This window comes from Pleurodeles waltl, chromosome 1_2 (genome assembly GCF_031143425.1).
Source record: "Pleurodeles waltl isolate 20211129_DDA chromosome 1_2, aPleWal1.hap1.20221129, whole genome shotgun sequence".
Taxonomy (NCBI): domain Eukaryota; kingdom Metazoa; phylum Chordata; class Amphibia; order Caudata; family Salamandridae; genus Pleurodeles; species Pleurodeles waltl.
In genome coordinates this window covers 1,192,961,289-1,192,983,320 of record NC_090437.1, presented here as the reverse complement: position 1 = coordinate 1,192,983,320, position 22,032 = coordinate 1,192,961,289, and the positions used below count along the sequence as shown (strand labels likewise).

Here is a 22,032-nt window from a genome sequence, read left to right as displayed (position 1 = left end):
AGCCCAGGTCTTCCACATCTGAACCCCTTTTGCCCTTCAATGAGGCCCTCAATGATGTCCTGGCGGGTGTAAACCCAGCATAGGGGCATCTGTCAACAGGATAATCACCCTGCCTTAGGCCTGCGTCTAATAACACTAAATTCCTGACCCAACACCCTACGCCTGAGAGCTTAGTCATTCAGGCTTCTTCCTCTTCTGGTGCATTCTCTTCCGCACCCCTGGACTGGAAATCAAAACGATTGGACCAACTTGGGAAGAAAATCTTCTCTTCCTCCAGTCTAGCATTGTGGTCTGTGAACACTGCATGCCTTTTGGGCTGCTACACTCATACTTTATGGGATATGATTGCGCAGTTGCTGCCTCAGGTCCCAGAGGAGGCCCAGGCTATTCTCTCCCAAGCTGTTGCAGATGGGAGCAACGCAGCCAAGTTCACGGTTCGATGTGGACTGGACATCACCAACTCACTGGGCAGATCCATTGCATCGGCAGTGGCCTTTCAGGGCCATGCTTGGTTAAGGACATCTGGCTTTTTGGGGGATGTCCAGCAATTGTTTATGGACATGTCCTTTGATGGCACCCGTCCCTTTGGAGACAAAGCAGACTCAGCGCTTGATTGCTTTAAGGAGTCACCAGCTGTCGGTCCAGACCCTCCCCCCTCACCCCAACACACACACACACACACTGCTGCAGCCTTCAAGATTTCCTAGTCGATGGCTCCATCATGGACCAGTTGGTGGCAGGATTTGCCATTGCCTGCCCGACTGGGAATCCATCACGACGGACAGGTGGGTTTTGCGAATCATCTGAAGGGGTTACTCCCCCCCCTTCAAGACTGCCCCTCCTGCCATGCCACCATCCTACAGTCGAATGACGGAAGGTCACTTGGCACTTCTCCGCGAGGAGGTTGCAGCGCTCCTGACCAAGGGAGCCATAGAGACGGTCCCTGTGCCAGAAGTAGATCTTGATTGTTATTCCTGCTACTTTCTGGTGCCCACAATGGACAAGGGCCTTTGTCCTATCCTATACCTCCGAGCCCTCAATCTCTTCCTCAGGAAGAAGAACTTCAAAATGCTCACTTAGGCTCAGGTCCTTGCTGCCCTGGACCTTGGATGGTAGCGTTGTACTTGCAGGACGCCTATTTCCATATTCCAGGCCTGCCTGCCCACGTAACTTGTGGTTCATGGTAGGTCATAAGACACTTGCCTGTTGCCATAACCCCACTCCTGGGGACCCCAGTTTACTCACATAGCCCCCCCAACCCTTAGAGCTTGGTGATTCAAGCCTCCACCTCACGTGTTAACCCTGGCATGTTCCTTACCACTCCACTGGATAGGGAATCCAAAATGCTGGATACCTTTGGCAAGAGGATGTTCTCTTCTGCCAGCCTAGTGTTGGAGGAATCTGGGATTTAAAGAAACCACGTTTGCAAAGCAAGGTAGTTTTGATCACAAATAACTACCAGGAGATCAGACCACTCTGTGGAGTAGGAACCAAACTCAATTTGCAGCTACACAGGCAACACCTTTTAATTGTGAAAACAGCAAACATCTGCATAGGTTATATGTAAAGCAGTTACAAAATACTGTTGCAGATATATCTGAAAAAACATCTTGTGGTTAGCATGATGTGCCCCTATCCCAACTGCCTGTCTGGGCAGGTGCTTCCTTCTTTCTGCTACATGTTTTCAACCAAGTATATAGGAGCCTGTGCACCGGCTGCAGCATGATAAAAGTGTGCTGTGATCTGATTGGTAAGGCTCTGTAAGGTTTATAAAGATGTTCTTCTACAGCTCGGGGTGGGGATCGGGTTGATCAACCGCTTGCTTGCCATACTGAGGAACTGTAAAGAGGAAATGATAATGGAATGTCTGTGTTTCAAACGCAGGTCCCTCTACCCTCCTTGGTCTAATTTGTTTATCTTAGCTACTCTACTTCATGTTATGTACGTTGGTAAAAACCACAAAATTCTCCTGCTGCAGGATATTTTGTCAAGCTGGAGGCCTTGTGCCTAACTCTCTTTTGCACAATGCAAACTGCCATTGACCTCGGTTTTGCAGGTTTCTTTGGTTTCAGTGTGGGTAAGATTGAGCTGATACAGAGGCTTTGAATCCCCCTTTACAACGTAAACTCTGCAGGCCTGAGGCTGGGGCAGAGAGGGCAGGCACAGTCTACCTTTTGGTCTGTTTGACCTCTGTCATTCCGCCCTTCAGTTGATATTTCAACTATCTCATTAAGGCAATACTCTCTCTACTGTCTGGCTTGTACACCGAACTTCATCTGGCCCCCCCTTACATCTGAATCCCCACCATTTCGGAGGATGTTTTCTTACAGCAATACACCAGTGCATGTAGGATGCAACATAACAGCAACAACACCACCATGATTGGCAATAATGCCTTAAATAGTCCTGACATCCAGGATGGCAGCCAATCAAACAAACCCTTAAACCATTCTTCTGGGGCACCTCCTTCTTTTACCATACTCTTTAGCAGATCATGCAGGACGTGTCTTGTATCAGTCAAGGTCCCATTGTCTGCGTTGCTGGCTGGAATGTATGTGCAGCCGGCAGTGCCAAGTTTGGCACAAACTCCTCCTCCCATGGCTTTCATCAAGTCCGGCATGTATCTGTGCTCCATGAGCATTACTCTCATAGTTCGAAACTCCTGCTTGATGGCCTTTAGTCAGTCTCCCACCGGTTTATTTGTAGCCACCTAGCATTAGCCTTTATTTGCATGGTGAACCAGGGGAAGGTGCTCCCCCAATTCACCTGGGTGTCAGAGAATAGGTGAAATTCTTCAGTAATATATTTACTGTGCTCCACCCAAAGTACTTCGCTGCCCGTTTGCCATGGCACAGGAGGCTAGTTTCCTTGCACATCGGAGGATTGTGCAGCTGTGAAATGTCCACACCTTGTACCGCTATGGAGGGGCTGTGCATTGTGGCCAAAGTACAGAGGCCTTTCCAACCTAAAGGTAACTGGACATACAGCCAATGTCCACATTGCCAGTAGTAGTCCATTAGACTGGAGGTGCCCTTCTGCATATCATCGTTCTATAGTGTGGTGTTGCAGTTGATGTTGTGTCAAAGAGAAAGACATTTGTTTTATTACTAGGATGGGGTTTTGTGGAAGTTCTACCCAAGAAAGGCATGGCCCATTTACATCCCAAACTTCCTGACACCTTGCCTGTGTGGTGGTATCATTCTGTGTACCTATCCACCGGGAACAAGCCCGGCATGCAATGTCATTTTTCCAGTGATTTTTAACATATACTGATACTCGTACTTCGAGAAAGGGCTTGGGTGTGCAACTGGAGGGCAGTGGATTAGAATAGCTGTTACACTGGGTTGGGGGTAAAGTTACTCCCAAAAATCCCGCCTGAACTCTGGCAGCCCTCTACCATTTAGGAAGGCATGCTAGCAGACCACTCTTTTGCATCTTATTAACTTCCTCCTCTAGCTGGCGACAGTCAGTGATGAAATGCAGCACTTCTGCTGTATTGTCATATAATGTGGCGTTCACAAAAAGTAATTTCTGCTCTATTTGTATGGGCTGCATCTAAGCTCATGGTCTCCAAAGGAGAAGGTGTATGGACACATGGTAAAGTTCTGGGGAATCTCTCCTGATAAGTGTAACCTCTCCTTCCCTGTTGCATGGGGGATGAGAGAGCATATGTAACACAAGTAGTTTGTTGTTTCCTTTCCTATATCTGTCGTGTTTATACCACTTATTATCTAAAAGTACATAATGTATCTGGTGATCATTACTATTAGGTATATTCCTATGAAGTCTAGATCTGTTGTAGGCACCAGAAGGGGTGGGCTGAGTCAGTGCAATTTTGGTGCTATACACGGGCACAATGAGCATCATAAAACAAGCAATAAAGATGAGAAAGAAAATGAAAATACATAACTGGCCGTACAGTCCATTAAAAAAGTGTCCTCTTTCGTTGGAGAGGAGGGTTTTTACAGTTGAAATCATCTTCTTCCCTCTTCCTCCATCTCTTTGGTGCTGCAGCTTTTCAGACAGGGCAGTGTTGGATCAAACCTGATGTCTGATCTGTGTATCCATGTTTTGCAAGTGTCCACCTTCACTGCAGTTGGGGAGCTGTCCGTCACTAAGAAAGGACTGTTGAACTTGGGATTGTTCCATTTCCTCACAAAATTTTGAACATAGACCCTGGTCCCGAGGGTTATGGGTGTGAACTCATAGTTGGTGGTGCACTTCTTCCTTCGGGCTGCCTGTTTAGAAATGAGCTGCCTACATTAGTTGAGGCAAGTAAGAGTATATTTCACCACGCAATATATTTGAGCTGTTCCATTGCCATCAGTCGTTGCTCTGTGCTCTGGTACCACTGTGTTCATAGTTAGTCCCGTCACAATTTGGTGTGGGGTCATTTGTTGATCAGAACTGGGAGTATTGTGCAATACAAACAAGGCAATTGGTAGGCAATAGAGCCACTTTTTATTGAGGGTGGCGCAAACTTTATTTTTTAGCAGGCCGTTGAGGCGTGTGGGTGATAGGCTGATGTTAAGCAGTGTTTTATCCCTAGCATTGTATTCAGGTGGGAAAGTACAGTATTGGAAAAATGTGTGCCATTATCTAACCTAATTGCTTCCAGAATTCCCCCTCTTGAGATCAGTTCACGTGTCGGCAAATTAGCAGCTGACTTAGCATCACAGTGGACACACAGTCTTGCTTCTATCCAGCGAGAAAATGGGCAGACTACTGCTATAAGTACTATTATAAGTTAGTGGTAATTTTGGTATTTGTCATTCATGTCAACAAAATCTGTGTGTAGTGCTTTGGAGGGGACTTGTGATCTCAATATTGTTGATAAGCATTATCTTGAGGGTGGGATTGGGCGAGCACTGCTGACATATAATACAGTGGTGGACATACATAGTTATCATTTTGTGAAGGTTTGGTACATAACAGTCTTCCTGTATAGTAAGGGACATGTTAACTCGGGACGTATGTGCAGGCAAGTGCAATTGCTCTAATGCAACAAGAATGCTTGTGGTATTACAGGTTTGCCAGTAGATTTCTGCCTGTAAATTAAGTCAGTGGGCTTCTGAGAACAACCTCTATTTTCCCATAACGTTTTATCATGTCTGTTACACTTTCCTGTGTTTCCCTAAGGTGTAAATGTGTAATCTCCATATACGGCTCAGTAGGATCCATGAGATGCTTTCCTGTCTCTGGGGGGAGAAAGGGGGTCAGGTGATAGTGGCAGAGGAGATTGTCCAAGGAGTAGTGGTACATGCTGCAACATTGAGGGTGCTTTGGGTGGTGTTCCTCTAGCGGCTGGTTTTGCTGCCCATTCTGCAAGGGAATTTCCTCTGGTAATGAAATCCCGGCCATTGGTATGGGCCACACACTTCACAACCTCTACTTCTTCTGGCAACGTGAGGGCATGTATCAACTCTTCTAGCAAGTTTCTGTGCATGACGTGTGTCCTATCTGATTTGAGAAACCCTCTAATTTTCCACCGAAGGTGACTAGAATGAGTGGTGGTGGTGACATATGCTGAGTCAGAATATATGGTGATGCATGTGTGGGCCCCACTCTTTAAGGCGGCATTCAAGGCTAACATTTCTGTGGCTTGTGCCAAGTAGTGCGATGACAGTGTTATCTGTTGTTCTGTTTCTAATGTGTCTGAAGAATTGTGCTGCTGTGCTCAGACTATAGTCTCCTGTATGTCGTACCCCTAGGACCAATCTACAAAATAGACTACGTTGTCTGGAAGGGGATCTTTTTTGGCTGGTCCTGACTCGTCTAGTGCATATGTGGCACAATTGTAGGGGCGATAATCAGAGACAGGAATGTCACTGGGTTGACAGTGTGGCACTTTACTACCTTAAGAGACAGTATCACTTGATGGCCTCTTACTCTTTGCATGATCAGGGTTGTCTTGGCCTTTTGAATGATGGCAAAAACTGCATGTTTTTAGGTGGCTGGCCCAGTGTGTGGTGGACATATATGGTATTACACCTTATTCTGTGTCCAGGCAACCCTTACTAGATAGTGTTAGTGTCTAGATAGCCAGGGCTCTCTAGTGGTATCTGTGGTGAGCAGCCAAGACTTATCTAGGAGAAGTGTGAAGCACTTGCAAAACCAAAATAGTCACACAGTAACTTGTCACACATGAAAGGAACCACACAGTGTTACACAAATAAATGTACTTTATTACAGGAACACCAAACTAGATTACTAAGGTAAACTCCCCTCTGGAGGTAAGTACCCACAAAATATACACAAAATATACAAGTATTGGGAAATAGCAAGGGCCTCATAGGGGGCCCAAACCATATACTAAAAAAGTGGAATGCAAGAATGGGTCCCCCACCAGAGGATATGGAATAGTTAGCCAAGGGCTGGGAGAGAGTGGAATTCCAAGAGGTAAATATCTAAAAGATCCCCAGCAACCAGGAGAGGAGAGGAGAGATAAGTTACCAGGTCGTCCCATAGGCTAACAAGGGGACTCATAAATGGAATATTGCAAAAGCAGGACCAGGGTGGTGGAACCCAGTGGTGGATTCCAGATGAGGAAGACCTGCAAAAGAAGGGGCAGAGTCCAGTCTACGCAGGATTGTCCAGGTGGAGCAGAAGGCAATGCCCACCCTTCTGTGGGTGAAGAGCCGGGTCGACAGTGATTAGTGATGCCCAGCTGCGGGGCCCAGAAGCTGCAGAGGAGTCCTAGAAGTCACCTAGGAGCTGTCCCTCATTAGTCCCCAGATTGCAGATGAGTCAGTGGTCTGGAGGATCACCAACAAGCACTAATGCAACAATTGCTGTTGGAGATTTGCAGAATTGAAGAGGCCTAGCAAGGTCCTGGGGACTCAACGCTTGGAGGGGAGTCCGGCTCTGTTAGACCGGCGCCTCTCACTAAATCAAAGGGTATGCCTATGGTAGAGGTCCTGTCTTCCACTATCGTCCTCAGTGGTACTTCATCTTCATAGACCTCTTCAGTTTTGTGAGGGATATCACTAAACAAATGGTCATCCATTATTTCTTTGACTGTCCTACCAGGTTGAATATATGTAACACATGCCCAGGATGTGTGATTGTAATCAGTAGCCATAAGTGCACCATAGGTGGGTGTTATCTCAAAGGACTCTATGTACAGTATCAGTTCTTTATTTGGTATCCAGGAGTCCTGTCCTTGTCGTCGGAAAATAAATTCTTTAGGCAGCTGCACTGTCTGACCCAGTAACTCTGGAGTCTCAGCTGTTATAGTGTACACTGCAGTGGTGAAGGCTTGCTCGTCACCGGGTCTTGCTGTCACTTGATCTCCTATGGAAGGACTCAACTTGTTAGTGCCATTATTCTAGAGGGAGGAGTACCTGGAGTTGAACACATCATAGTGCCATCCAGCTCAAAATGACTGGACATTCAGTTTGGACATGAGATCCCGTCCCAGGAGGTTTATGGGGCTGCTAATGAAAGTAGTAAGCTTTTGTTGATTACATGTCCCCCTATCTTCATTTGTATCGGCTTATTGAAAGGAACCCTAGTGACAGCCCAGGGAATCCTTGTGTGTCCATAGATTTGCTTTACATCGGCAGACTTCCCTTTTGGATGCAAGACCGAGTTGCTTCTGTTTCTACAAGAATGCTGTATTTCTTATCATTGATAGCAACTATCACCTTGTCTGGTCTGTGCCTTACTGATAATACTGTACACATGGGACTTATATGTGGGCACTCTGCTTGCACATACCGTCCTGCACTGTGTGTCTGGAAGGGGTTCCCACCCTCATGACTACTGCTTGAGGCGATGTCATCATCTGAGGTTATGTTTGCGGAACTTGGACCTATGTGACTTGCATAGTTTGAGGAGTGACAGGTGTCTGGGCGGTCTGTTGCACCACTTGTGGTACGTTTATTACTTGTTGCATCCCTTGGGAGTGGTATATGTGTGTTTTCTTGACTGTTATATCCGCTTATTTGCCAGTTTTGCTCATCTTGCGTCCTCGCTCAACACTCTTATAAAGTGACGTTGTTGATGACAGAAGTGACATGCCTGGCCATTCTTCTGATACTAATTCCTTCCTTGTCCAGAGCTGCCGCCTCCTCCTCTACCCCCTGCTTGTCCTCTTGATGTTGAGTGGCTTCTTAGGGAACCTCCAGTGACAACGCGGACATCTGATTTGAGGTGGCTGTCATCGCAGCCCCCTATAGTGCCGCCTTCTTAGCTAGTTTTTGTTGTACTAGCTCAGCGGCTGCATTTTCAGCTGCTTACTCTTTTCACGTTTCTGTTTATTTTTACATAAAAGTGAATAATGCAAGCTTGTATTTCTGGCCATGATCTGGCACCCAGGGCCACTGTACTATCTAGGTTATCCTTGACATCAATGGACAACCCTCTCTTCACTGTATGGTAAAACAAAACGGTGTTCCCACTGGTTACATCCCAACTTTCACCTTGTTCCTCACGTCATTTTTCTTTAATTCTGATGAAATATTAGGCTGGATCCTCATTTGGCTGCATTGTTTGAGCCATGAGAGACCCGATGTCTGGCCTGTCTAGATACACACACTGTAATTTGTCCCAAACCTGGGCTCGTGTATTATTAACCATTGCACCTCTTATCAGTGAGGGCAATGTTTTGTACCCCAGCTCTATAAAAATGACATCAGTTTATTCTTCTACCAGTAAACTAAGGAGACTTTTTATATCTTCTGTTGCTAGAGGCACTCTGCTATATTTTTGTCTATGGCCGCTATCCATTTTTCCTCACCTTCAGTAAGTGGGGCAATAGTTCTTTCAAATTTTCCTTATCCACTAGATGAACTGGAGGCCTCCTGAACCCTTATGGGAATTTGATATACGGGAGCCATTAGCTGATAGTGATCATGTTGCCATTCATATTCCTACCAAACCCATAAGCTTTGTTGCATATAGGGGTAGTACCAATTGGGATCCCCTATGCCGTGGAAAATCAGGCATCAGCGTTTGCCATGTCACATGGATTAAAGGATCCCTCTCAGGGCCAGGCAGTCATTTACGTGACTAGAACTTTGGTCCATCCAGCTAAATCGTCAGTAAGAGGCACAACATATTACCAACCATTTTCCCCTTGAGCAACCACTTTGTTAGGAGTGAGGTTATTAGTATGTGCCCTCGGTCACACATTCATCTGGTGTGCTGGTCTTTTACATAGTACCACACTGCCCATGACCTCGTAAGAGGTCATCTCGGTGGGTGGCTGACCATATGTTTCTTGGAACCGCAGCTTTTCAAGCTCCGTCATCTGGGATCTGCTAGTGCCCATATTTGATGTGTCAATGCCTAGTCTGGACTCATCATGGGGACCAGACGGACCCTCAGAGGCACCCATGTAGTCGATGTTGCGGGGGTTCCCTGCCATTACTGTGGGACGGTCACCGGTAAGCCTCAGGTGCTTGTGATATCAGTCTCCTATCCTGTATTTGTTTTTCTGCCTGACATTCTCCTAAGATTTTCCTGGAATTGCTGACCCTTTCACTCTGACTTTCTCCTTTTACCTCACTCTTACCATCTCTTTAGAGCTCTGCTTCCAACTTCCATCACTGGATATCTTGGCAGCTAACTATATTACTTTCCTGCTCTGGTCCTTGTAATACATTTCCCTCACTGCTCCTGGAGCCCGCGTGCAGTACTGGGGGAGTCCCACCAACCCCACTCAGAGTATCCCATGGTACTTGTGGTGTATGATCTGGTTGGGGGTCGTCAACGGGTGTACCTGTCACGTCTTTTGGCACTTTTAGTTGTGATGTGGAAGATGAAATCGATGATTGGCCATCGTTGTCCTCTGGGCCCTGTGCTTCACCCTCAGTCTGCTGCGGAATTACTCGGTGTATGTGTAAGGTGAATTGAGCATCTAATTGCCCGAGAACTGGGAGTCGGTTGACCCTGGTTGCAACTCTGCTAGTGTGCAGAGGCACAGATAATTTAGGGGGTTTAGGGGACAGTCTGTCAACTTAGTCTCAGACAGAGGGGACACGATGTCTGGGTTCTGAAATCCCATTGCAGATTGACCTAGATCTGTCATGGGGTAGATGTCACTAACTGAGGGTGGGGTGAGGCTGTGGGATTGCTGGTTGGGACGGCCTGTGCTAAAGGTTTGTGTTCTTCTTGAAATACTTGCCAAAGGGCTAATGTTCCTTTGTGCTTCCTTCGTCTGTAACCTGTGTAACCTCTGTAACCTGTGTACTTCGATCTAAGGTATGTTGCAGTGTGCTCTAATATATTGTAATCAAAACTGTCTTCCTGGAGCCAGGAATGTGTAAGATTTATTGTCTGTTTATAAAACTCTTCACAGTGTTTTATTACTTTCTTATTACTTAGATCAAATGTTTTGATGATGTGTTTTAGTGGAGTCCCTATGCTTCCTTTTATGGACTGTCCTTTTCCGCTGGCCATATCTTGGGGCGTGCCCTATTTTCTTTCTTACAGGATTGTCCTCAGGCGTTGCCCTGAGTGTTAGTTGTCTGTTTTCTTTATAGTACTGGGAACGACTGCAGTGGAGATAAATATTATTCCTATGTCCCATGAGTGGTTTGATCCTAGACCCAAATCCCCAACTATATTCCTCATTAACACCTCGGGTGGAGGTGTGGGGAGGGATGGCTGTGACAAGTCTGATCCTGATGAATACCCCATTACGTGTTTGTTATATAAGTGTACTATCAATTCTGGTATTCTCGACTCAGTCGTATTCTATTAGGTCCAAAATGTGAATGTCCGTGAGAAATGGATTGCATAGGGCTTCTAGTATCAGGGGCGAATCTGTTAGTTATGTGTGGGATAGAACAACATGGAGGTTCCCCATGGTCCCACTGAAATACCAAGTTTATTTTGATGTCATCTGTTATCTGCCACGATGAGACATCTGCCTCATTCATGGAAAATAGTCCAGCTAACCCTCTATGCTCTCCCCTTTATGGTTATGATATATAGTATTTTGGTCACTTTCCTTGTTACTCATGGAGAAGGTATCTTTTCTCCATTCCTTGTTTTGAGAGGAACTGCTTCCAGACTTATGGTCTGGGTTATCACTTGACCACCCAGATGCCTGTCTTCTGGACCAATAAAAGGATTCCCTTAAATTGTGTCATATCATCTAACACAATGTTGCATGCAATTACAACAAAGACAGCATATCATCTTCCGTAGCAGTTTTGCCTGTGGCGTAAGTCATGAAATAAAAGGAAACAAGATTCACACTGTCCTCACCTTTTGTGATGGCAGCTGCTGATCCTATCTACCCCTATAAATACGCAGACCTTTTAGGAACTACAGCATCTGCTTACCTTCCTTGTAATGTGCAGAATCTATTAGCTGGGGGCAGACGGTGTTCCAACAGCAGTCAATGAGGAATCAGCAGAATCTCCTGCCTGGCCCACCAAGAATGCTGGAGGAATCTGGGATTTAAAGAAAGAAAAAGCCACATTTACAAAGCAAGGTAGTTTTATTCACAAAGAACAGCCATGAGATCAGACCACTCTGTGGAGTAGGAAATGAACTTAATTTGCTGCTACACAGGCAGAAACTTTTATTCGTGAAAAGCGCAAACATCTGCATAGGTTATATGTAAAGCAGTTACATAATACTTGTGCAAAAATATCTGAAAAACATCTTGTGGTTAGCATGACTCACCCCCACCCCAACAGCCTGTCCGGGCAAGTGCTTCGTTCTTTCTGATATCTGTTTTCAACTGAGTATTTGAGAGCCAGTGCTCATGTCAGCGGCATGATAAAAGTGTGCTGTGATCTGATTGGTTGTGCTCTGTAAGGTTTCTAAAGATGTTCTACTGCTCAGGGTGGGGTTGGGTTGATCAACAGATTGCGTGTCATACAGAGGAAGAATAAAGAGGAAGTGATAAGGGAGTGTCTAATTTGTTTATCTCAGCTGCACTAGTTCTTGTTTTTTACGCTGGTAAAAACTAGAAAATGTACCAGCTGCAGGATGTTTTGTCAAGCTGGAGGCCTTTTGCTTAACTCTTTTTGCTTAATGCAAACTGTTGTTGATCTCAGGGTTGCAGGTGTTTGTGCTTTCAGTGTGGATGAGATTGATCTTACAAAGAGGTTTGGAATCCTCTTTTACTACGTGAACTCTGCAGACATGAGGCTAGGGGATGGGGATCGGTCTATCTCTTGGTCGGTTTGACATCTGTCAGTAGCTCTGCGGTCAGTGAGCACTGAATGATACACTCACACTGTGTAGAATTCTATTGTGCATGTGCTGCCCAAGCTATTGCTGACGGCGAGATACAGCAAAGTTCACCATCATACATTGGTTGGACACAACTGACTTGCTAGGCAGACCAATTGTGTTGTTGGTGGCACTCCCATGCCACGCCTGGCTGAGAAGAACAGGCTTTTTTAGGGGCTATCCAGGCTTCCCTGATGGACATGCCCTTTGATGGCTCTCGCCTTTCTGTTGACAAGCAGGCTGGAGTGCTTTAATGTCAACAGAGCTACAGTTTGGTCTTTGGGCCTATCCATGGCCTCCCCAACAACACCAGTATGCCTTTTGCCCCTTCAGTGACTACTGTAGGAGCTATCAACTGCATCCTTTCCCAACCAGCCACCAAGGCCAACGGACTTCTCAGTCTTTTTGTGCATGCGGTTCCCACAGACCACGTGGGAGCACCAGCCAGATGTCACCCTAGCCCACCAGTAGCATTGGACTTGCAGGATGCATACTTCCATATCTCCACAATGTCTACCCACAGACGTTACCTGCGGTTCACGATGGGCCATAAACATTATTTGTTCTCTGTGCTCGCTTTTTTCCCTTACAAGTCCCCGTTGGGTGTTCATCAAGGTGATGTCAGTGGTCACAGCACACCTGTGGGGATCAGGGGTTCCAGTCTTCACCTGCCTCAGTGACTGGCTTTTGAAGACAAGCTCATCCTAACCAGTCATCTCCCACCTCCAGACTACGGCGGACCTTCTGCAATTACTGGTGTTCATTATAAGCATGCCAAAGTCATACCTGACTCCCTCTCAGATGCTCACTTTCATCTGAGCTGTTCTGGACACAGTATAGCTTTGGGCCTATCCTCCTGAATGGCGAGTCCAGGATATGTGTGCTTTGATTCCGATGTTTCAGCCTCTATCCTGGATTTTGATGATGCTGACTCCCGATGAGAATGACTCTGAGGCTGCTGAATCTCATGGCGTCCAGCTAGTGACACATGTCCACTGGCATATGCGGGCTGCGCAATGGGGCCTAAAGATCCAATGGGCACAGTATCAAGGGAATCTCTTTGACCTGTTTCAGGTCTTGGAGGGAACTGCTAAAGACGTGTAGTTGTGGTTGATGAACCCTCATTGGGTCAGCTGCAGGCCCGTCTCCCTTCCTAAACCAGAAATGACTGTAGTGACAGATGCGTCACTCCTGGGCTGGGGTGGCCACCTGAGAGAGGTAAAGATCAGACGACTCTGGTCTCCAGCAAAGTCCACACTCCGCATCAGCTTGTTGAACTTTGGCAAACCGGTTGGCATTAAAAGCCTTTCTTTCTCAGATCAAGAAAAGGCTGGTGTAGGTGTCCATGCACAATACTTCTGCCATTTGGTACTGCAACAAACAAGATGGGGTAGGGTTGTGGACCCTTTGTCAAGAAGTCCTGTGTCTCTGGACATGGCTGGAACGTCAGGGCATTTCCCTGTGGTTCAACACCCCATGGGCTCTCTGAACACCAGGGTGAATTAACTCAGCTGTTAGTGCCATGGCGATCTCAAATGGCATATCCATCTGGAGGTGGTGCAGTGTCTCTTTCAAGATTGGGAAAGCCTTGGTTAGATCTCTTTACCACGGCCGAGAACGCACGTCAGCAGCTCTGTGCAATGGACTTTCCAAGGCGGCTTTCGCTCAAAGATGCTTTTACTCTTGAGTGGAGATCCAGCCCCTGTACACATGTTTGCTGATACCACTCCTACCCAGAGTTCTTAAGAAGATCAGGAACGACTGGACCCAAGTCATTCTTGTGACTTCAGATTGGACACTGAGAGTCTGGGACCCCTAACTACTGAACATAGGCATCGGTCCTCCATTCAGGCTGCCACTCGGCGGGAGAACCTTCTGTCCCGGAAACACGGTAGGGTCTTTCACTCAATCTTGCACACCCACTCCCTTCAATGAGACCCCTGAAGTCTGTGATGTGCTCTTGTCAGCCAGTCGTCCCTCCACGAAAACTGTATATGCCTGCTGTTAGCACAAGTTTGTGTGGTATGTCAGGGTGAAGAAAGGAAAAAGCTGTGCAGAAAGGACAATCTTGCGATGGACAGAGCTCTGCATAAAAATCTGCTATGCCAAGAAGAACCTTTTGAGGGTTTGCATGCTCACTGCACTAGAGTCCAGGCGGCAACCACTGCGTTATTTTGCGGAGTCCCTGTCCTAGACGTCTGCCAGTCAACAACATGGGCTTCCTTGCAAACGGTCACCAATAACTACTGCCTGGATAATCGGGTTCATTATGGCAGGCATTTTGCCCGTTTGTTCCTGCTGGATTCGGGTCTAATCGGTTCGCAGACCCAAGTCGGTGAAGGTATTGCATGGGTATCCATCCTAAGGTAAGGAATCTGGTGCTAGAAGTCTCTTTTAGATGAACAAATTACTTACCTTCAGTAATGCCACATCTGGTAGAGGCTGTATCTAGCCACAGATTCCTTACCGACCCTTTCATTCTCTCCTTTCTGTGAACGGATTTCTGCATATGGTCACCCTTCTGACACCTAGGGAGAATTCAAAGTGAAGAAATCTGCAGCTGGATATAATCTCTACCACAATAGGCATCACAAAGAAGGACTGATTGATGCTCAGACAAGACAGGACTTACAAGTGTCTTGGATGCCATGTGAGAGACTGCAAGAAACCGGCTAAGATGGTTGTGGAGGTAGAATAATTAATGATATATATTTGTATTTGTGTACAATCAAGTAATATATTTAAAAAGGGACAAAGGCAGTAGCTAGTCTCCTTGCTGTGATCCAATTAAAAGCACCTCTAGCCTACAACAGCATATCTGCTGCCAGCAAATGCTATGAGGGTCATGGTTACTATAGTAACCCATTTTAAAAGGAGTACCACTTTAGATGCAGCCCTACTGTCACGTAGTCTGTTAGTGAACAACATCCCCAATCTTCTTAATAGCTTCCGCTTTAAAATAAAATCTGAAACATCAGAAGATGGTGCCATAGTAGTGTTTCCAGATGCTGAGTGAGAGAGTGATAGGTGAATGTGTCCTGTCTAAATGTTTACTGTCAAGAAAAAAAGTGCACAGCTAAACAAAATAATGTACTTTTTGTGAGGTTGTTTTTATTTTTATGTGCACCAATTTCATGTAGTTGGCATGATTGTTCCTGCACTTTCGGCTCAGTGAAGTTTGGCTCACTATGTATATTAATTACAGAAGTGTTCCTTATGTCACTACTGAAACAGCTTTTCCTCTGGCCTTACCTCTAGCCTTCCTATTCCCAAGCGTTGACCCATGCAAACTAATATGGTACTGGAATAAGGGACTTTATTCTCTCAGTTAAGTAATAACGATGGCTTAACCTTTGATCCCTTTGCATACGTTTGCAAATTGTATTTAATAGCTACTCATATTGATATTTCGAGTCCACGGCAATCCACCATTTCCGCCACAAACAGCAACTACTGAGAAGTCTTCAAAACAGTTTGTGACTCTCGAAGTGAAAGCAAAGCTAGATAACAAGACTCCATTTTTTAAATTTTTATATTTAAGATACACTGTTACTGTGTGGGGTGGTACTACTGATTATCAAATTCTAAATAATATAACTTCAGTTGATTTTTTGTTGTTTTCTTTTACTTTTCTTTGGAACCTTAGGATAAAGCTGTGGCAGAACCAGTAAGTCGACTGCTAGAAACAACGTTGAGAAGTACACATATGCCCAGCCGTATTGGAGCCCTGCATGGAGTCCTATACGTCCTGGAGTGCGACCTACTTGATGAAACAGCGAAGCAACTCATTCCGATAATCAGTGAATATCTGCTATCCAACCTCAGAGGAATTTCACAGTAAGTCCACTGTCACCATACTGTAGTTGAATGATCACATTGTATTTTTGAGTAAGTGCAAAATGAGGAAGGTGCCTTACTCGTTCTTTATTGTGTTCCAATAAATGACATATTATTTAGTACTCATTTCTGTCAAGAAGGCAGTGGAGTTCAGATACCCATTACATTTTTATCCCTCAACATGAGATTAGTGGATTGCCTTTTAAAAACGTCAGCTACGGTTGTTAGTGCTGTACTGTTTGTTGCACAGTGTTCTCCAGTCATGCAGTGGTTGCTGTACCCCATGCATAAATTATGAAATAAGAAGTGCAGATAAACGTGAAATTTAGGTGGGGAAGCGGTGTGTTAGGGGTAGGGTATAAGAAATAGGGTCAAGAGGGTATATAATACTGAAAGAGAAGTATGAAATATCATTCTACAAAAATATTGTGCCCTAAGTATTGATTACCAAAGTATTGTGATGGTTACCATATGTAGGTAAATATATGTTTACTATACTTATCTCCACATTCATATACATAGACAGTATATATAACTTTAAGGTTCATGGATGTAGAGTTAGAAATGTTTTGGTCGTTGATATTTTGACCATTATATGCTTTTAATGCAATATTTCTGCCCTCAATACTCTGATATACAACCGCTTTAGGCAGACCTAAGACACAGGCATTTTTGGGGTGTGCTTCAGCAGCAGGTAGTGATCTTTGAAGCTGGTTTGGTGTAAGATCTGCAAAGAATTGTAATTTGTAGTGAGCATTCAAGGGAAATAGGAGTTGAGTTGGGCACACATGGATAGTATATAAGCTCCTCTCAGTTCTCACAATAGTCTGTGACATACTCGAGAGTGGAACTGACAGAGTCAAGCATTGCAAGCAGTAGAGATAGTATAACACATACATCGTGGTTAACAAGTTTCCCTTTAACAACCTAATCAGAACCACCTCCCACTAAAACAGAGTGTCACTGTGTCCTACTCCAACTTCAATACTCGAAGTAGGAAATTGATAAGTGCTGATACTGAGTACCTATGAGTATTGGTACACCTATAGGACGGGCTGTACCCTGACTAACCAGCATTGGCAGTGCAAATAGGTCTGGCCTACAAATAAAAAATAGTGCCTTTTGTGTCACTGATGGGTTTAGGCATTCTATAAGTCATCATACATGCATCATCATCATACATGCACTCTGTCACTCATGTTTGCACTCAGGCATCCGTTCATCCATCCGCACACTCATTCTTGCATTCACTTTCTGACACAACTACAATAGAACTCACAGAGACTAAACAAAATATGCAAGATAAATGAAAAGAATACAAGAATAAATTATAAAGAAAATATACTGTTGCCTAAACACAGCAGGTATAAAATTGCAATAATGAAACTAAATATAGCAGCAGGTGTCCGTCTTGCAAAGGTATTGTAAACAGTCCATCGTTCAATCATGGCTGCCACTTTTATAAGCAGCTTGGAATGGTAAAACAATGACACAACATAGACTACAGCATGCAATCAGGGTCTCCTGGTTTAGGGGAATTGGCCCAGTGGGATGCAGCACACTGCAGATGAAATGAGTGGCTATGGTCATTTGATCATCAGCATAACCAACTGAGGCCTCCTGTACTTAACCGTAAGTTTACATAGTAGTCAACCATGAGGCATACAGTCATAAAATGACATAGAGTATAAAAAAATACTCTTGTCAAAGCAAAATGCAATCTCTTCTAAGAGGGGCTAACAAGGATTCTGATAGCACAAATAGGCTATATCCACAGTTTGTAAGAATGGGGTAACCAACACCAAAACTTTTGCCTACAATGGTAATCTGTGAGATTTCATGTAACAAAATTCCTATCTGTAAGGTGTAGTTACCCCCACTTTTTGCCTGGGGTTAGGGTGTTTAGACTGTAGTACACTGGGATTCTGCTAACCTGGACCCCAGTGCCTCTGCTGTCTCCTCTAAATTTGGTTAGTGGTAAACTTTTGGTAAACTGGTAAACGTTTGCACTCCACAATTGGCATACTGGTGCACCAATGTAAGTCCCTAGTATATGGTACCTAGATACCCATGCATTGGTACACTAGGGGGTCTCCCATGGGCTGCATCATGTATTATGCCATGCAGGGGAGCCCTTCCAAACTGTCTTCAGACCTGCCATTGCAAGATAAAAGGCTTGCTTTATATCGCTGTCACCGCACTTGGACACTGTAGGTCACCCAGAGGAGGGTTCCGATATTGTCTGTGGCAGCGAGGAGGGCGGTCTCTGTGCTGTGCTTGCTCCTGAAGCTAGATTGGGAGAGTGCCAGGATGATGTTAGTTTCGATGTGCTTGGAGAGTTGGGCGTTGATGGCCTTCTTGATGACTTTGGCTGGAAAGGGGAGTAGAGAGATGGGCATGTAGTTCTTGAGGTCCGTCGGGTCGGCAGAGGATTTCTTCAGTGGGGGCTGATTTCTGCATGTTTCCAATCTTTAGGGGAGGTTGCAGTCTTGATGGAGCAGTTGATGAGGTGCGGTAGAGTTTGGGTGCGATGGAGGCGTGGCTCTGTTGAAGATGTGGTGAGGGCATGGGTCCGACAGGGCTCAGGAGTCGATGCTCCTCATGGTTGTGAGGGTGCCTTCAGTGGTGAGGATGGTCCAGTTGAGTAGGGTCTGCTGGTTTATGGTGCTGTCGGGTTCAGTGGTTGTGGGTGGGATGGGTAGAACTTTTGTACCGAAGCTGATGTAGATCTCTTGATCTTGCGGTGGAAGAAGGTGTTGAGGTAGTCACAGAGATCTTGGGAGAGGGGAATTTTTGATGTCTCTGTGCGTGGTGTGGTGAATTCCTTGACCAAAGTGAAGAGTTATTTGTTGTTGTGAGCATAATGTTCCGTTATAAACCATCAGACCTATATTGTCCTATCATCATAACCAGCCCAGGCCTGCTATGTTGGTTCATGGGCTTTCCAACAAGGCAACTATGAGGAATGCATACCATAAACAAATATCTGTCCTCATGGTTTGTTCAGGAGGGTCAACACCACCAAAACCCTTGCCTCCTACAATAATATACGAGATCCCATGTAACAAAATTCCTATCTATAGGTTTTAGTACAGTATAATAATAATCCACGTATAAATGACTATTGCCTTTAAAATATGCTTTTCACAATAGGTAAGTAAAGCATGCTTGCTTTGTCATAACTTTTCTTTATAAACAGGTCACCTAAGGAATCTGGCATATCATTTCCCAGTGAACTAATATTGCCTCTAGTCTTTATCAGTGATTTGACGCTCTACAACCCAGGCCTACTGAATGAAGTGCTCATAAGCTGGCAAACATCAGGCATACATTTATAAATTTAAAAATATGTACACAATTACAGTTGGCAAAACAATAAACAACCCCTCTCAAAAGGCCCTAAAAAGAATCCTCACAGTGACCTTCTGCTCCCAGAGTTTACCTACAGGCTTTAACCCAGTATTATAATAATGATGCATCTTTCAGAGCCTATTACCTATGCTTTCACAATAAGTAGGGCAGGCCTACTGGGTTTGTCATAACATTTCACAATAAAAACGCCTAAACTATGAAATCTTGCATGATGCTTCCCAATGAACTGGTGAAGCCTTTACCCTTTTTACATTAACTTTGCATATTACTCACACCCTCATCAATGTTGTTCCTCCTTCAGCAACTCTTGCAGAACCCCTCCTGCCCTGTAATGATACCTTACTAGACCAAGTCATACATGCCAGTAGTAAACAGTTGGCGGCCAGAAGAGACCAACCTGCCCCAAGTTACCCACCTTTCCTAACACAACACCTTTTGCCAGAAAGTTTAGTGATAACAAGCTTCCTGTTCTTCAGGGCAATTAGCTGGTACCTTTGTAATAGTCCCTGTAGGTAAGGAATACAAATGGCTGGAAACATGGGGCAAAAAGACCTTCTCTTCAGGCAGCATGGCCTTAAAGTCCCTAAATGCCATCTGCCTCCTTATATGCTACACCCATTCCGTGCGGGACATGGCCTTGTTGTTGATACCAATTTGCAGTGTTCCCGTTTGGCTTAACGTCAGCACCCCAATTCTTCACAGAGGTGATGGCAGTGGTTGTTGCTCACCTCCGGAAGTCGTGCATCCCACTTTTGCCATACATAGACAACTGTCTGATCAAAGCCGGGTCACCAGAGTTGGTGTCATCTGCAGTCGACCGTGGCCCTGCTGTACAATCTGGACTTTTCAGTCAACTAACCAAAATCCAACCTGAATCCCTCTCAACAACTCCAATTTATAGAGTCAGTACCGGACGCCACTCTTCTCCACAACTTTTCTCCATCCCAGAAGATTGTCAACCCTAAGGAAATGGCCCCTTTCTTCCAAGGGGGTGCAGGAGTTCCAGAAATGAGAGTCCTGTGCTTCCTAGGTCTGCTGGCTTCATGCATTCTCCTAGTAATGCCTGCACGTTAAAACACGAGGGCCCTGCAGTGGTTACAATGTGGGAGAGACCCGACTGAAGTAGTTTGGTGGGGTAACAAGGCGAACCTGAGTTGTGGGATCACATTCTCTCTCCCTCCAGCTGTGGCTATGGTAGTGATGGATGCCTCCACCTCAGAGTAGGGGGATCACTTGGAGGATCTGGAGATCCATGGTGATTTATCTTTATAAGAACATATTCTTAATATCAATCTATTAGAACTGCAGGCCATTCAGCTGGTGCTCAGGGCCTTCCTTCCCTCCATTCAAGGTCAATCGTCCATATCTTGACAGGCAAAACAACAGAGATCTGGTACATCAACAAACTTTACCTGGAAACATTGAGACTGTGGTCTTGGGCACACCTCCAAGGGGCCTGGGATATTCCCAGTCACCTAGTACAGTCAGAGCCGACAGCTTGAGCCAGCATTATCTTTCTGAGCACAAGTGACATCTTCTGCTGGAGGTTTTCCAGAACATCTTCACTCGGTGAGGCACATCTCAGGTGGACTTGTTCACCTCGTTGGAAAAAGCTCAATGCCAACAGCTTGGTGCTCTCCGGCATTTGTTGAAGGAAGCATTAGAGGATGCATTTGAGTTAAGGTGAAACTTTCAGCTGCACTATGTATTTCCCTCCTACCTTTGATTTCTGAGGACCAAGAAAATATCATAACCTGGATTGGCCAAGAAGGATAGTGTATGCAGATGTTCAGGGCTTATCCATATCTGGACCTTCTTTCTCACTCAGGAGAATGGTTCTGCACCCCAATCTCCAAAGCCTCCACCATTATGCCTGGAGATTTAGCAGGGACATTTAATTTTCTTCAAGCTTCCACTGGAGGAGGGGGATGTCCCCTTGTCAGCACATAAACCCTTCACCAAATCTGCTTGCTCTGGAAGGTGGAGGAACTTTGTTGCTTGGTGCGCGGATAACAGTGTATCTCCCGTTAGGCTAAGTTGTCCCAGGACTCCCAATTCACAATTTTCTTAGCTCAGGACGTTTGTGCAGTTGGCATCACCAAGGTGTATTTGAATGGATTATCAAGGTACCTCTGTCTTCTAGACTAGCCCTCCTTTTTTAAGTCCCCATTGTCATGTGTTTTCTGAAGATATCAACAAATCTATCTGATAGAGACTTCTATCTGCAGATTCCTTATCTTTGAAGTCCCCCCAGGCATCAGACTGGATCTGGAAGATTTTCATGAGGAGTACCCCTGCGTTCCGTTAGGTGGCGTCAATCAGTTTGGCGTCCGTCGCCAGCGTCGCCCGCACCGGTTATAACATTGCAGTTTCTGTGTAGGTGCCACCCCAGCACGCTGACGTCGGTTCTCTTCTTTCCGTGCCAGCTAAGTGTTGATCTGAAGAGAGCTGCCCCTCAGTCAATTTTTTACTGGCTTTTTAAACTTTTTGTCCAGTATTTTTCGAGTTTTACTCCTGGTGCATCGAGGGATGTCTTCTATGAAGACCGGATTGAAACCCTGTAGGCCCTGTCTTCGATCAATGTCCATGATGGCTCTGCACCTCATGTGTCTTTGGTGTTTGGAACAT

The 22,032-nt window shown here is 45.3% G+C and overlaps 1 protein-coding gene across 2 annotated transcripts in view; it reads left to right on the top strand.

The window, feature by feature from the left end:
* HTT (huntingtin) overlaps positions 1-22,032 on the top strand; it is a 1,416,422-nt gene that overhangs the window by 1,237,133 nt on the left and 157,257 nt on the right. For both annotated transcript variants that reach the window (XM_069203496.1, XM_069203501.1), the window contains one exon: positions 15,842-16,032. In XM_069203496.1, coding sequence (XP_069059597.1) covers positions 15,842-16,032 — 191 coding nt within the window. The remainder of the gene's footprint in view (positions 1-15,841; positions 16,033-22,032) is intronic.